Source organism: Amblyomma americanum, chromosome 8, assembly GCF_052857255.1.
Source record: "Amblyomma americanum isolate KBUSLIRL-KWMA chromosome 8, ASM5285725v1, whole genome shotgun sequence".
NCBI classification, from domain to species: domain Eukaryota; kingdom Metazoa; phylum Arthropoda; class Arachnida; order Ixodida; family Ixodidae; genus Amblyomma; species Amblyomma americanum.
In genome coordinates, this window is record NC_135504.1 from 12322402 (window position 1) to 12338965 (window position 16564).

General features: G+C 44.9%; 1 protein-coding gene across 11 annotated transcripts in view; it reads left to right on the forward strand.

Moving 5' to 3' along the window:
- Positions 1-16564, forward strand: part of LOC144100920 (BAI1-associated protein 3-like) — a 334037-nt gene that overhangs the window by 290754 nt on the left and 26719 nt on the right. For 4 of the 11 annotated variants that reach the window (XM_077633833.1, XM_077633836.1, XM_077633834.1 and 1 more), the window contains 11 exons: positions 2663-2786; positions 4195-4470; positions 5377-5466; positions 5934-5993; positions 7495-7619; positions 8797-8887; positions 9703-9759; positions 11316-11413; positions 11772-11823; positions 13498-13667; positions 14508-14631. In XM_077633833.1, the coding sequence (XP_077489959.1) occupies positions 2663-2786; positions 4195-4470; positions 5377-5466; positions 5934-5993; positions 7495-7619; positions 8797-8887; positions 9703-9759; positions 11316-11413; positions 11772-11823; positions 13498-13667; positions 14508-14631 (1267 nt within the window). The remainder of the gene's footprint in view (positions 1-2662; positions 2787-4194; positions 4471-5376; positions 5467-5933; positions 5994-7494; positions 7620-8796; positions 8888-9702; positions 9760-11315; positions 11414-11771; positions 11824-13497; positions 13668-14507; positions 14632-16564) is intronic. The other 7 variants (XM_077633838.1, XM_077633840.1, XM_077633839.1 and 4 more) reach the window with 4 other exon arrangements.

A 16564-nucleotide genomic window follows, 5' to 3' on the forward strand; every position in this document is an offset into this window, starting at 1 on the left:
GCGGAAACAAATACTCCGACTGGTGGAAGAAGTGCTCAGCGTGTATAGAGTTCCGGTAAAAATATGGCTGGCCTTAAATGCGGAAATTTTTTGCAACGTGTGTATATGCATGCAGTCGCTTCCTGAACCAGCTAGATTACAGCAACCGTAGAAAAGAAGGTGAATGTCGAGAGAGATGAGCAGAAAGGAAAAAAAATGAAGGAAAAAATGATCGCAGTCGTCATGCTTTTTGGCAGTTTTCCTTGATTTTTAGCGCGTGTGCTCGTGAGTAACAGTGCGCGTAGGAAAGATAGTGAAAAATGCATGGCCCGATGACGCAGAAAAAACGCGTTGCTCGCTTCACCGGCGCTGAAGGGAATTTACATGGCTCGTCTGCTAGCCCGAAGAGGCATAGAATAAAGTATAGAAGAAAGTCCTTTTACTTTCAGACTCTTTTTCTTTGTTTCTCTGTTTATACCATCAAGATACTGTGATATATATATTTGCGCACATAACCTCTAAATTATTCGAAGTAATTTGCGACTTATAGGGTCATTAATTACAAAGATCGATATCATTTTTATCCTGCAGACTTCAGGAAGGCGGCCCAGGTGTGCACAAAACGCGAATAGTGGTTTTGTTCGGAATACAGATGGCACGTTTACAAAAAAAATCGGTGCTAACTCTTTCTACACTGTCATTGGAGCTATAGTTTCGAGTGGCAAGCCGCTGTGAAAAACACAAACTGCGGGAAGCCCAGCAAATTTTTCTTGCACTGCATGTATTTCAGTAGCTTTGCCCGGCTTTATTACAGTGTGTTAATGCTGTTTTGGCGAATGCATACACCCGTATGCACACACAAAAAAAAACGCAGATAAGGACGCTTAACAGCGAGTGGAACTGCTGCAGGAATACATTCTGAGCATTGCCCCATACAAGACCCTGTATATCGTCGAGTATGTCATCTCGTTGTTGTTGTTAGCCTATCAAAAGATGGCACATACCCACACTGGGGGATCGGCCAAGAATCGGGTGGCTATTTACCTGTACTCAGGTAATTATAATGAAAAGCACGCGGGAATCTTATTATTTGGCCGGAACTTCTGCCTCTTCTTATACTTTGTTCCCTTCCAAGCTCAGCTGGATGAAATCGATAACATGACCTCCCGCCTAAGGACCAATGCTTGAAGCGTAATAATAATAATAATAATAATTGGCTTTTGGGGAAAATGCGTTAAGTGTACTGTTTCAAAGACACAGGTGGCCTTTAATGTTAGTGTTAGTCGGGTGAGCGTTTCATTGCGGACGCAGAAGTGTTGTCTCGATACGTGGGCAGAAAATTAGGCCAAAATCTAGCGCCCAAACCGTACAGTGCATTTCTACATTAAAACCACCCGAATGGCTTGGCACAAAATTGCCCTAAAGGAGAAAACCAGGTGTTGGCACTGGGATGAAATTCCAACCAAAACAAGGCAACGAAGCCGGAACAGGACCACAGCTTCAGCGCCTTGTATGTCCTCAAGCCCACTTCCTGCCTCTGTGCTTGTTCCGCTGTTATGACGTCACAACATGCACCGAGCAGCCTAAGCACGCATTTTGTTGAAGAAGCGTACGCTAACGCGCGGACATTATTCACTGCAAAGCACTGAGGTAACTACACAACCACGGCTAAAACTTCCCGGACAAAGCACTAACGAGATGTACTAGTATTTGTAAAAGTTCACAGCTAACGAGGAAGGCGGCGCAAAGAGGCAAGAAAAGTTCGCTATATGTTCTTCCTTAACACATGGTACAATACACACTGTGGGCAATGAGACAGGGATTACGCGGTTAATCCCCCCAGAGAAAAGGTCGGGCCACCGCTGTGTACCGGCTTCAGTTTGCGGCGAGACGCGAGAGTGGCGATTTCGCGCCGCTTGGTGCCGGATTTGGCGAAGATTAATTCGATGCCTCCCACAGCGCGGTGTGCTTTGGGACATGAATCACTGAGGAGAAGAGCGTGAGAGGGATATGCCTTAACGCTAGCTCGGAAGGTGAACTGGAGCCCGGGCTTCGAACCGGATGTAATCGCACTGCACGGGAAAGCAGCTTTGCGTGCAGAGCTTGATCATTTCTGATCTCTTCTATCAGGGGAAGTTTTACATTTCAAGTTGTACGAGATGATTTTAACGGCGTAAAATGTATTAGCGCTCATGTCGTAATATGTTGTTACCACGAACATCCCCATTTATCCGGTGAGCAATCGTTTGGCGTTAAAAAAAGGGTTACGCGAAGTAATTAGAAAATATAGGCCTTTCAGATAGAACACTGATCCTTAGAAAACCAGCAGATAAAGGCATACAACCAGTTGATACTCATCACAGCTACCATTAAACGTCGATGCGTTCGTGTTAAAAGCGAATTTCAGAGTTTTAACTCTTGTGCTTGGCTTGAAATAGTTTAGCGTGGATTGTCGCAAAATCTGTAGCCATTCGTAAAGCCAGCCGCAAAGTTATTGGCATTCGATGTGCAGTATTTGAGAGCAGTAACTAAGACAAATGCGAAAGAACTAACGTTTACACATAGTAACCAAAAAGGCTTAAAGGGGCGCGCGTACGGGACACGTTACTGAATACACTCTTGTGGGCTTGGAAAAGAACTTCGCGCTTTTTTTATTTTTGCGGTGTCTCCTTTTCTTGTGCAGCCGGTGGGTGATGTACTCTAGGAAGCACATGGGTGTGTCCCTGGACTACGCCCTCCTATTACAACTGCTGGACGACCTCGACCGGGCCTGGGAAGACTCCGACCGACCCCTTTCGAGGGACGAGGTAAGCCCAACCAATCCTCACGGCGCCGTCTGCGTAATTACGCGGCGGATTGCACGCGCCCCCTTTTGTACGGAGTTGTCTCTGTCTTCTCGTATACAGTCACGCGGAGTTTCGGTGCAAAGTTAGTAACGCTGTTCACATGAACCACTAAGCGGGAAGACGTCTCTCGGAGACCTTTTTTCTCTTCTTGTTTTCAATCAGACACACAAGCTAGATTAGTCGCAGCGCATTGGATTAGATAAAAGCTTAGCTCGGCCTATGTGGCTTCCATGTTTTAAATTGGTGAGAGAATAATTACAGCTAGGTATATGCGTGAATGCAAACATGCATGCATAAAGAAAAGCTTCCTGGCTACACAGACATTCGTATCTAGTGGAAAAAAATCGCAAAGATTTCAAGCCCTGTTTCTAAACTGAGTTCTAGAGGTACGAAGCCCCGAACCAAAAGATCATTGAAACTAAGGACAGTGAATTGAAGCTATCTGCGCGTTTACTATATTCTGAGTAGCGCAAAACTTATTCCTTCACGCAGGTGTTCTGTTCTTGTGAGGCCTTGACGTACGAAAAACACAATAAATTACATAAAATTGTTTTTCAAAATATATTAAGAGCAGTGGATCTGTAGTAGGGACCTATAATAATACGACCTCCTGGTAGTACCGGTTCAGAAACCACAATCTTATCATTCATCCCTATATCGCTCGCAGTAACGTCTTGCGTAATTTCTTCTTTCGCTGACGCAGTAATATTGTACAACAAACTTCGAAATTTATTTGCTGAGATCTATGTTAACTATGATTTGGACATTCCTTAAGTTTGCATTTTACACGCGGTAATGCCTAACTTTGGCGCGTCTTTTCGTTCTCATGCGTGGTTGTTGCGACTGCATTCATCCGGTAAGCATACTGATATCAAATAATTTAAATAAATCAAAACAATAATAGGCTACTGTACACGCAAATAATTATTGTGATTAATGTACGAACGTACCCTTTGATAATTGGAGCACGTGGGTTTACTTGTGCTGGAATTAATTTAAAAAAATACTAAACGAATACAGCAAAGAGGACAATTAATGCAAGGGAAAGCTGTTTGGCTTAACGCATCGTTAATCAGCCCGAAGGGAACTTGTGCAATCTGAGATACAGAGCGCAGGGAAAAAGAGAGAACTTTATTGCGACGCTGCGCAAAGCGTCAGGTAGTCCTGCACCTACGTTGCCAGTGCCAGCTGGTCCAAGACTAGACGGGTCAACACGCAGACATGTGGTCTGCGGAACTGATATCTAGGCTGTACCATGAACGCACATGAATGTACATTCATATGTTGCCTGCATTCCATCAGTGGAGCCTAAAACATCGTTAATTCAACCGTTACGTGTGGGCTCGAGCTACATGCGATAACTGCATAGGACGCAGCACACACCGGTGGACATCGAGGACCTACGGGCGAGTGCCAAGCCAACGGGGCCTTGCGCTGCGAAGACGCCGACATCACAGAGGTCAGCGTAGAGTTCCTTCCCGAAAAGGGCGAGGAGAAGCAGCGCCGCTTCCCAGTCTTAAAGCGGAAGCTGGTTAAGTTTTGGAAGAAACGCAAGCGCAAGTTTTCCTCGATGCGGGCCAGCATCAAGAACAAGCTGCCCCAAGTGGATGAAGAACGAGAACTCGTGGTCAAGGACACTATCGAGGTGTGGATTGACTGCGATTGATGTGGTCTTCCTTTTGAAGATTACGGTTTCAAAGAGTCTATTTGGACTTGCTGTGTGCTTTGCGTCTTCAACTGCTTCCTCAGCATCCTTCGCAAACTCTTCTTTACCGACACAATGCGTTTAGTGATTGTGGTGGACAGGATTATGTGCGCTGCAACAAAGGACTGCTTGATGCTTCAGCTATGCGCTTCTCAATGTACAACTTATAATTATACACACAGCTTCAAGAGGCGACACAGCGTATTGGCTAAAACACTTGCAAAGAAAGGGAAAGTTGCAGCCTTTTCCAGAAGTCCGGTGGAGCAATGTATTGGTGTTCCAGTGAGACTCACTTCCTTTGTTTCCTTAGCTTACGGTGACCGAAAACGGTCAGCACGCATTTGTCTTCTTGAGATCTGAAAGGTGTGATGCCCTTCAGATGAGTCAGTCAGTTCCCGCTCAGAGGCAGAAGGAAAAGAAGAATTAAAATGTTAGAAAGACGACATTTACCGATTAAAGTGAGGCGCCTGCAACAGCGATGGTACGGATGTGAACGACAAGCCTGTTTCCAGCACTTCCACTTCTGAACTGCGCTTTTCTCTTTGCTTTGGCAGAACTTGCTTTCGCAAGATACGCCTGTGATGGACGACCGAGCTCTGCGGTCATGAAGGACGAAGATTTACGCCAAACTACAACGGCGTCGTTGCTTTAAGTGCATTGCACAGAAGAATGAAATGTGAGACAAGACGCTTGGCTGCCTTTGGCCCTGTTCATCGCTTCCTTCTTTGGCTTCTGCGTCGACTTTGGCTTCTGAAACGGCATACCTGCTATCCGTAAAATACTGTAATACTCCTGCGAAGACTTAGGGTCAGATGTGTGCGTAACATGTCAGTCCTTTTCTTTCAGGATCCCAACGAGGACATCCCCTTACGAGAGAGGCTTGTCATTCAGGCCGACGTCAAGGAGGACACAAGCCCCATGATTTCGAAGAAAGAAGTGAGCTTGCTGAACGGTGCCTTTGTCTGATCGATTTGCCATCATCTTCCACGATCTATGTCTTTCTTGGAATCACCGCCTCAAATGCACCTCTTGCCTCATTTGACTGCTGAGAGCACTAACACTGCTTCTGGTGGTCGGCTGCTGAATGTCTCTCTGCTCTGATCTTGCTCTCAACTTCAGTCTACTTTCAAGTTCTCTTTCTTGACTCTTTTCGCTGCGGTATGTCTTCAATATGCTTTCCTACTGCAGCGCCCTCTTCGCTTGTATGACTGTATGCATCTATCTACGCCTGTCGCCACAGATCTTTCCGACAGCCTTGCATATCCGGAGAAGCCTCCAAAAAGCTCCGCATTGTGATCGGCATGAGCAGGGCAACTTTCAGGCGCCCTCTTGACTTCTCAGGCATGAAAAACTAACACCTCTATTGGTTCAAAACACTCAATGACGTCACTTACTTTCGCCAGGAGCCTTCAGCGAACCAGTACGGACCAGAGGGCCAGCGAGGTCGATTGTTGCCTCAAGAAGTGAGGGTTCTCTTTGCCTCTTATGCATGTTCTCAGCCCTTCCGTGTTTTAAGCAATACTTGCGCTGAAAACTAAGTTTATTTGAAAGAGTGGCTTCGGGATTTGAGACACTACCGTGTTAAGGCCTGCCGCTGAGTTCAGAACTATGACGCATTACGGGCGTGGTAGGATCAATATTTTTGCACGAAGTGAAGACATATATTATCTAGTTGCGTTTCGAAAACTATTTACTTATGAAGCAAACTACAGGTCAGCGCTTTCAAGGTGAGCGGCATGAAAAACTACAGTGACGTGGATTATGTGGATATGAATAAGTTTCGAAATTTTTATAACGCGTACACATACTCAGAAATGAAGAGAGGAAGGAGAGAGGGCTAGGGGCAGCTGGTATTTAACTCTGAGAACCCAGGCAAGAGCCTCAATAACTGTAAGTAAGGTTCTACCTAGTATTTCAGCTTGGTGACACGCGAAATTAATTTGGCCGGTTGGCCAGCTCGATCAGTAGCTTGATGGGCTGCTACTTGTATGTATACCGACTTACCTCTATTAAGATCACTGAATTTCTGCAACGTAGGGCGGAGTACGGCAGAGATATTGTCAGCAGATACTGGAGGCTACTCTGTGAGTTTATCTCTGCTACATTATATATGCGCTCACTTCTGCGTGTTACGTCTGCGCTGGCTGCGTCCTCGTAGTGGACGCTTGTATATCTGTGGCGCCCTATTGTCAATATATGTGCTTAAGCCTATGTTCTGTAATGTCTTCTGCAGCGCATACGATGTCTTCCTTTCAAGGAAGAACATCTGTGTTTTCTCAGACCTCTTCTATGCGTGTGTTCTTCACAACTTACTCTACTCAATGCCACCCGGCTGTCACGTCCACATTCTGTCGCTTCCTCTGTTTTGTCAGCGGTCTTCGATAAACCGCGCAAAAAACGTGTGTTTTTATCCATACTGCATTTACTTCAATATGCAGTGCTCTTTCTCTTGGCCCGTCTGCTTTCACATTACTTTTCTAATCTGCACGAAACATGGACATGCGTTTAACGACTAAGCAAAATAACTACTGGTGCTCACGAACGGGGGGCTGGGAGATTAGCCAGCCCCCACTCTTCAGAAAGGAGGACAAAGGAATCTTTGCCATGGTTCTTACCATGCTACTGAAGAGGAGAAAAGTGCGCCATCTATGGATAGCTACCATATACATTATCGGTAAGAACAAATGGCACCCCGGCCAGACGGCCCTAAAGGTCTCAAAGACCAGCACAAAAGAGAAATTGTCTCTTCTGACAAGAACAAAGACGACCCGCTACCAACAGAGTTACTAAGAGGTCCGTGGTATGTCTCTCAAAGCTGTTAAGACAAATGACAGTTCATGGAAAGACTCTGTCGAGCCGGTTCTTTTGTCAGGCATCATTAATCATGTCTTCAGAGGCGAAAGAGAGATAAAGCGTTTGTCCCGCTCATCTGAATGGTTTTTTTATATTGTTCCTGGCGCGTAGGAAGCCTGTCTGGCGGAGTCGTTCAACGTATTCATCGACTACTGCCTCGAGCTCCTTCAGAAGCACCGGGACCTCTTTCCCATGTCGCACGTGGAAGCCGAACACAAGCTGGTTCATCTGCTCAAGTGAGTGAGCGACTGATTTTGGCAGTCAGGTGGATCGATCAGTAAATATATAAATCTGTCAGTAAACCAGTGAATGAATGAATTAATAAATAATAGAACAAACAAATAGATCGATGGATAGATCAATCAATCAATCAATCAATCAATCAATCAATCAATCAATCAATCAATCAATCAATCAATCAATCAATCAATCAGTATTAGTTTTACAGCAAGACAAGCAAATTTTGAACGACGTGCTTGAGGCTCCAATGTATTTTATACCACACCTTCTTTTAGAAAAAAAGTGGCAGCTGACCAGCTGAGACAGTGGGCAAATATACGATCTCATCTGTTCCCGTGAGCTATGCTTCGTTGTTCAGCGTCGATGGCAAATAATGCTAGTTATAAGAAGCGCAAACGCTACATGTGGTTTCTTGCGAGTTGGCTTCAGCATGATTGCTTTCTGTTTCCCCTCGTAAACAGTGCGCGCTTATTGCTTTTATTGCTGCTTCAAACTCGCTTGTCATCGTCCCGTCACCTGAAATTGACAGACAAGAGGCCACGAGATTGATTAGCAACATGTTTATTCCTAGCTGTCTTGTTTTCTCTGCGTGTAAACATGCTGTGGCATTTTTGTTCGGTTTTCCTTGTTTAGTCACTCTTTTCGCGGTTAAAGTGAGGAATCTATCCTCGATTCTAAACTTGCTTTTCCTACCCCTTCACACGGAACACTTCGAGAGCGGAAAAAGAAACATAGCGACAACCACCCACTCAGCTTTCCATGAAATGCGTTCGAGCCAACTTTCTTTTCGCTCCATTCTTTTAACATATTGTGACGAAGTAGACGAAGCTGACAGTGGCGCCGGTCGAAGCGCTCGTGCCAGGCCAGCGGCCATTAAAATCTTATATCTCTGCCGTCGTTCATCGCGCCTCATTTTTCTGCTGGCCGCAACGTAACAGTGTTGGTGCATACACTACCTGCGATCGCAGTAAACAGGTCATGAAATAATTTGCCAGAATTAAAGACAATAACGAAACCCCCCCGACAAAAACCATAAAAAAACAGACGCATTTTGACAAAAAAGGCCGCAGAGTTTATTCTGTATTTTTATAGTTTATGTCAGCGCCTTTGCTATGAACACTTAGATACTCACTTCTCGTTGAGATATAACTGCTTTTGCACCACTTTTCGCAGATGTCTGGCACTCATCTACAAGATGAAAGCATTCCAATGGTGCTGTCCTTTTAGGAACCAGCTTAGCGTAGAGATCACCAACACACTCAAGGTATGGCTTTTAATGAGCTTATCGTCAAAGCATCAATCTAGGCATGTGCATGTCTCAAATAAGAAAACATTAGCCGCAAATTTAAATGTATTGCTTTCCTGTTTACAGAGGTAAAAGCGAAATTGGTCAGATATAAGATGTGTCTTGTTTCTATAACCAGTTACACCATGCAACCAGTTACAAGATGGCGCATAAAAACTGGAAGTCAGAAAAGCAGCTGACTAGGAAGGCCGTGGTATTGCTATTGCTGAGACTTTTACTCATGGCTTGTCAAAAAGAATGCGTTAGGTTTGCTGCGTACGTGCGTTTTGATAGCCTGAAAACTATGAGAGTGTTCCTTTTCTGATGATCAGCTACAATAAAGCCCATGTAAATACTATTGCAGTTGTGACATCCAAAGTAGCTAATGAATGACAGCTTTTCTGGAAGGATTGTTGCCGTCTCCAGCGGGAGAAATTTATTGTCAGCTGTGAGTTCCGTCATTCTAATGTTATAGTTGTTGAGGACTGTCTCCCCTGGGCGTTCATCTGAGGTCGACTACTGCGCGAGAGTGTCTTCGACAGAAGTCAGTCTGGTTGGGTTCTAAATAAAAGTTGAGAAATACACACATTAACCAATAATTTATTTTAAATCTAACGTTTCGAGACCACCTCGGTACCTTCTTTATTGTCTTGCTGTTGCAATGATATTACTGGTGTGCTGGTTGGAAGGCTGGGAAGTCACGCGCCTACAAAACTAAAAGCTTGTATGCCATTAAAGAACGATTGTTCAGTGCAATGTTGAGCGCTTCCATCGCTGTCCGTTTTATTTTGCAGAAAGGCTGTGCCGACTGGTTTCGGTGCACCCATGCTATTCACCAACCCTTGGTTCTGGTGAGTGAGGAATTCATCTCTTGGCTGTCGTCCAAAAAGCAAATCATAGAGAATCGCTTCCTGGCGGGCATGGAACGAAACAGCTTATCATCATTAAACAGGAAAACAATGCAACAGATGTTTCAAAAGCAAATTGCTCATTGAAGCACTTGTGCTTTTGAAGAAAAAAAGTAGCACTTTGGCGGTTCAGGCCACAAGGTGTGCTTTATAAACGTTTGGAGCAAAAGCTGCGCGTTGTCACAATAAATCAGGATTGGTCGAGAGGGTTTAGATGTCACAAGTTGAAATATGGAATGACAATGATTAGAACTGAAGTTAAATTGTGACAGCTTGTAGCATAGTTGAAATATCGTTACGTCAAATAAGGATGTAGAACGAATTAATTACGCTGTAAAGAAAGTTGGGGTAATAAGTTGGAAATCGAGCTACGAAGAGATAGGCTGGCCCGATGTGGGCGCGCGTCTGAAAAAAAAAATCGCGAGGCTTCTTTATGGGGCTTTTGGCCGGTCCTGTCCTTTTACCTGCTTAGACTACATGTGTTATCATTATCAGTGTCGCGTCACACACATCTAATGATACGCACGTTAGAACTATTGTCTGCAATGTAGGCTCCTCATATAGAAAGCTCTGCGTAATCTTCATATATAGCGGTTCCAGAATTGTGGTCATGTGATCGGCGTCTGCCAAAGGTACGAATCGCTATCGCTCCCGGATATAATAAATCTGCCTGCATAGATCCGAACGCTTGACATAGTTTCAGGCTAACCTGTCGACCTAGACTGGTTGTTTTCATTTTTTTGCTCCTTTTAATCAGGTGAAAGGAAAACGGTTAAGCAGAAGACGTAAGTAAACGCTCAAACAGACCGCCTTTTACTGACTGCCACGATCTTTACAGGAGAGAATGTACTGTAGTTTCTGCGGACCAACTGATTCCATTTTGAAGTATTTGTTCTGAAGTTTTGCTTGCGAAGCTTTTTTACATAGAAAGCCTTAGTTAATTAAAATGTTCATTTTTCAGAACCAGTTATCTTTTCAAAAGATTGATATCTACTATTGCGCTGCTGAATCGATGCCATACCCAGTTCTGAGTGTGTCTGCGCAAGGCCGCAGTTCCTAGGCGTGGAAGAGAAGTAGTCTTAAAGCTGCATATTTGTAGGGTCTTTGCCGCGCAACGTCTAGGCTGACAGAAGGATGGGTGAAAGCGCCGAAGGTGCCACTAAAGTAGACTCCAACAGAAGAGCTCAAACTGCAGCACGTCTTTCGGGCTGCGAGAGATTCGCTCGAAGGCAACAGAATGGAGCGCTGCCAAGGTTTTTGCACTCTATAAGCTCAAGTTTGCACTGGCAACCATAAATGGAGGGGGGGGTGGGGGGGGGGGGGGGGGGTTCGCTATTCATACAACGCTGCGGTGCTTGGGATGTCTAGTCCTTTGACTACAAACACCTTCGGCTGATATGCGTGTCTCTGAGGAACGAACTCGAGACTTTACAGTTGTAATTTCTTACTGAATGTACTAAAAGCATCTGTGCCTTATAGTGTGCGATCTTATTTTCCAGACTGAGCAAACGGTGCTTGCTAGTCTCACCGAACTGACGAACGCTCTGAACGCCGATCTCCACAAGGGCATCAAGTATTACAATCCAGTCTTCGAAACGTAAGCACCCGCTGGTATATTTTTCGTGGTTATAGCAACATATCTTAGCTAGAGCTCGTCCGACTCGAATCAGTCATGACTACTCATTTTCCCGCACTTCCTATTACCAAAAGGAGTTAAAATGTAATTAGGCTTAAATAGAGATTGAGCGAGGATCCGATTTTTTTACTTTTTGCTTGCATTGTTATATTTCTGTAATGTCGCCAAGAGGAAATGTGGTATGAAATTCTGTGATCATATTAGAAACTGCGACAGTTTTCGAGTGCTTTTCATCAGCTTCAAAGCCTCGTCTCTCATTCTTGGTCACATGTCGGCTTACACAGGCAGCATAACAGCTCACTCATATTTTGGTTTTCAGGTACGTCGGTGTCAACTATACGGCAGTCGTGTACAAGCAGCTAGAGAAACTGGTAAGTTCTGCACGGCCGATGATAATTGAATGTAGTATTTCTATGTTCACGTTTCTATCTCGTTTCGCTTATAGTTTCTATGTTCGTCTGGCGGGAAGCCGCTAACGAAATCTTGTTCATCAAGCAGATCATGAATGTATGCTGCTGTAGAGTAACGCACTCACCTTGACCAGCTCCCAAGCAAGTTATGTATAGCAATACCGGTGTGTTTATGTACCCAAGTTTCAGCAATTGCGACGTCATGCTTTCTTTGGATGGGAAGAGAAAGTCTGAACATGCTTTTTAGGGAAGCGGACAGTTAAATTGCCTTTAGAGCACTTCACTGCGTTCTTCATGATGATGGCAATAGGGTTACTGCGGGAGCCTATCTGACTGATCTTTTTGTCTGACGTGTATGTGACATTGCGTTGTCATAGTTATTGAAACAAGGAGGCCTGTATATTTGTCTCTTTAAAGCTTTCTGGGTATACTAGTTTTGAGCCTGAAAAAAAGAGAAAAATATGCTTGAAAAGGCTGCTCTTCCAATGAACATGACCGTGGTTCGCTGCAATCGCTAAATATCTCTTAATTCTGGAGCTCCTTGTTGCCACAGCCAAATATGCGTCATGGGCATGACACAAACGCCCCATCGCCGTAAGTGAGACCAAATAAGGGCACGTCGTTCGGTGGTATCTCTGTAATCACGGGGCTGGCATTTGTTATTTCAGTGCTCAGGTTGTGACAGTTTACTCTCGTAAGCATTTATTTTCGGCAGCGGTGCGCACGCTCACCCCTTTGTGTGGCGAAATCTGTGCTCTTTTCATAACTGTTCTTCTCTCCTTCTTCGCACGCTGCATTAGCTGCGTGAACGCGTCGCCAGGAAGCTCTGCCCAGAGGTGGGTTGCCATTGTTGGCGTGTGGGGCTTTGTAAATAGGATTCCATGTGCTGTCAGCTTTGTGGGCGTATTCACTGTGCTTGCGAATGTGCGCCCCCCTTAACACGCTCAATAATGTTGCACCGGGCTATGTATCTCCTATCGCTTCCGAAGTCAGGGCAATTTTGGCATGCAGTCTCGGCGGATTCCGCTGGTCGCTGTTGTTGACATTTCTCCGCGTGCTTCTAACGTTTCCGAAAGGGCTGTTCAGCCACAGAGAGACAAATATCATCGGAAAGCACTGTGTAGCATCAAGCAGGAAATGTCTAACCATGGTATCCGATTGTTAAATAAACCTCCAATGAAAGGAGCAATTACAGCTCATGTCGAGACGCATTTATGATGAGAAAACGAAGTTAAACATCGCTGTAATTTTGGTACATCTGGCCTAATTACCTGCTCTGTTGGTATGGCTTAAATATATACTCTACTCGCGCATTTAGGCTTCTATGGTTCCTATATAATTAGTAACTTCAAGCGGAGTACCAAAACCATATCAGCATTTACAAGTTAATATGATGTCGCTTCCGAACTTCGAGTAAGTCCGGTTCATGCAGCTTAGGTGTTTCTCAGAAATATGTTAAGCACCCCTTTTAGAGTATTCCCCAAAGTTTCTTTGCATCTAGACGGAGGCCTGACTGCGCTGGCTGCAGCGTCGCTGCAGCAGCAAGAGATGCAGCCAGGTCCTTAGCTTCTCACCAGATGGGTGGCCACTACTGCAAAAAGGAGCCTGACATCTCTCTCGCGTCCCTTGCTGCAGGCCGGTGCCGAGCTCCCTGCCAAGGTGCAGGAGGTGTGCGGCCAAGTGAATGCCATCGACTCGGCAGCTCAGGACTTGTCCCAGGAGCACATCTCTATGGGCGCAGCCCTCTTTGAACTGTACATGGCTCTGCAGGAGTTCGTCCGCTTTCGCGAGCACATCCCCCAGGAGTGAGTAGCGCAACTATTAGCACATCTTTCTACTGTTTTTAAAGCGAAAAGCTTCACTACGCTAGGTAAAGCAGTCGTCATGGGGGCCGGATAATTACCTTGAACTACCTTCAGCTCAAGCACATAAGCTGTGTGTGACCATATGTGGTACAGTTATGGTGTCGAACCCTTGAACCCTGACCTTGACCCATGACATTTAGTTGACCTTTGACCTCCGACCTTTGACAAGGGGTGACCTTTGGGTTGACCTTTGACCTTAAGAACATCCGATGGGGAGATGGGAATCCACGTGATGACACCCGATGGGGGTGTCGTAAGACCATGTGTTACCATGTCATAGCCACTTGGTCATGCGGATATATATAGAACGGTTGTCACGAGCGTGTAGCGGAGCTGTCATGGACGAGCCTCAGACGCTGAACAAGCATCCTGGCTTTTCGCTGAATTTCAGGGATAGCCAAGTTAAGTCACTGCCAGTTTTTTATTTTAGTCTTTCCATCTTGCCGTAGTCACAATGAGAACTTTCGTCATTGTTATCCGTGTCGCGACAACAGTAGCACGAAGGAGAGCATTGTGCTATGCAGTAACGAGAGGTTTATATTTCTTTGCGTGACTGACATATGAACTTGATACTAGAGAACGGAAAACTGCCACTGCCATCTTCCCGCTCCACGTACAGGCCAAAAAGCCATCCCGATCATTCGTACATTAATTCATTTTATTTCTTACTGGATAATATGCCTGTTTTGTGGTTGAGAAAAAAACGCGTTGTCCGATCTCTCTTCAGTATACCTCAAATGCTGATTATATAATAGTTTGGGTGTGACCTATCGCTTTCAGGGACTGGGCGCAGCTCACAATGCAGAACTATCACCTGTGGTTCGCCGATTCAGTTCAAGGATGGTTTGCGGTGGCGAAGGTCAAGGCCCGCCAGAGGATCCGGAAAGCCCTCGAACTGGACAGGGTGCGTTTTTTATTGTGCTTGATAGATCAGTACTGCACTACAATTTTACTGCATATTACACAAAATTATTAATGCCGAATGCGTCTTGTAGCTTCGGGTGAAAGGAAGCAGTGCATATAAAAGGAGGGTATTGAGAAAAAATGTGCAGAACAAGGCTTAAGTCAGTTTTGGCATTCGTGGCTGCTTCCAATGAAATAGGTGCGCTGGGAAGTAATGCCTGTCAATTATTGTTATCGAGTAGGGTTTACTCAGAATTCATGTCATTCGAATGAAGTGTCGCCCTCTACCTCCCTCACGTGCGTTAGTTTTCGATCTACCTAATTTATGTCCACTTCTACAGCATTACGCAGTGGGAAAGAGAAGCATGCATGATTTTCTCTCACCAGACTGGTTTCTTATGTCGTAACCACGTTTTTTCTGAACGAATCCCCTTTCATCCGCACATATAGATCCGCAGAGCACACTCGTCAATGAACGGGAATATGAAAATAGGTCGGCACTAAGTCGCTACCACAGGGATTGTGGGAAAGTTCACTCGAGCATTAGAATCTGCTTTGCACCTTCAGTATTTTGTGCTATTAGTTGACTGTGAAAGAGGGTAGTATAACTTCACGCAGGAAATTACACAACCGAAAGGCATGTTACAGTTGTTATACTTTTATTCTATTCATATCTATTCCAATGCCTTTTCTGTCCCCAGCTATTAGAATAAGCCAAGAATTTTGACCTATGTGTGACCTGCTTTTTCCCTCTGTGTTTCTGTGTGCTTTCCCCGGCACGCTGGATAGAGGGTGAGTTATTGCTTCACGCACTTGTCCCATCACCGCCTTGCTTTGCCTCATGACAGCCCCTGCTCATTCGCAGTAAATTCACTACATCTGCAGTGTTGGCTCACGCTGGGTTTCCTTCATGTTGAAAATTTTCCGAATATCGAGTGAGAATTGAACCAACAATGCTCGTCTTCTCCGAGGGCTTATGAAGATATACCTGTGGGCGAAACACGTTACGCAACAAATTTTCAAGCTCTCTCTCCCATGAAAACGACTACACTGAACTATTTCCTTCGGCAGTTGGTAGCGGTCTTTGTGGTTTTAAAATTGGCGCAGCGAAAATTAAGCCCCTAACGCTCTAAACACAAGACGGCTGTAAAATATAGTTTGCTGAGCCAGGGCCTAATATTGACTGCAGTTGTGCAAAACGCGTTAAGGCAGTGATTGATAAAACACATACCTTCTGTAGGTTAAGGCCATGCTACTAATGAAGGGCAAATGAGCAGAGTTTTGATTTGTGTCACTGTCTTCATTAAGGTCTATTCTGTGTGTCACGTGAAGCCGGTATCCGCAAGCATAAAGCGCGCTGATAACACACAGAAGTTCGTCTCTATCGACAGATTATCGCCTTATAATGAAGGGGATAGAGTCACAAAAAAGGAGTCTTTGTAAGCTAGAAATGCGAATAAAATAGGATGCAGATGTCGCCACAGCCAGGCACAGTGAGAAGCAATCTAATTTGATGAAAACCTCGGAATTCTGAGGCTATAGCTACTGCTCGTGTCACTTTCAAACAATGATCACGAAGTCCTTTTCGGCCCTCACGTCACGAATTTAAATCCTGTGGCGGGAAAAAGAATGTTTCGCACTGAGAAAATATCAGCATAGCCACAGAGACGTACAAAATTATTTTTTACGAAAAACGAAATTCGATGTAGTGAACCTCAGTGTCCTAGCCTTTAGGTGCGTTCCTCCTGCAAATACTTCTAAATAGAAACGTCTCGATTTACAAAGGTGGCCACGAGAAAGTGTAGTTATCTTGAATTTTTTTTAACGTTCCTGTCGACGACTCCCGTTTGAATCATTTTCCACAAGTGTGTTTTTTGTGAGAAAAAAAACAAACAAGATGTCGGTTTAGAAAGTGCCCCTGAATGGCGAAGCGG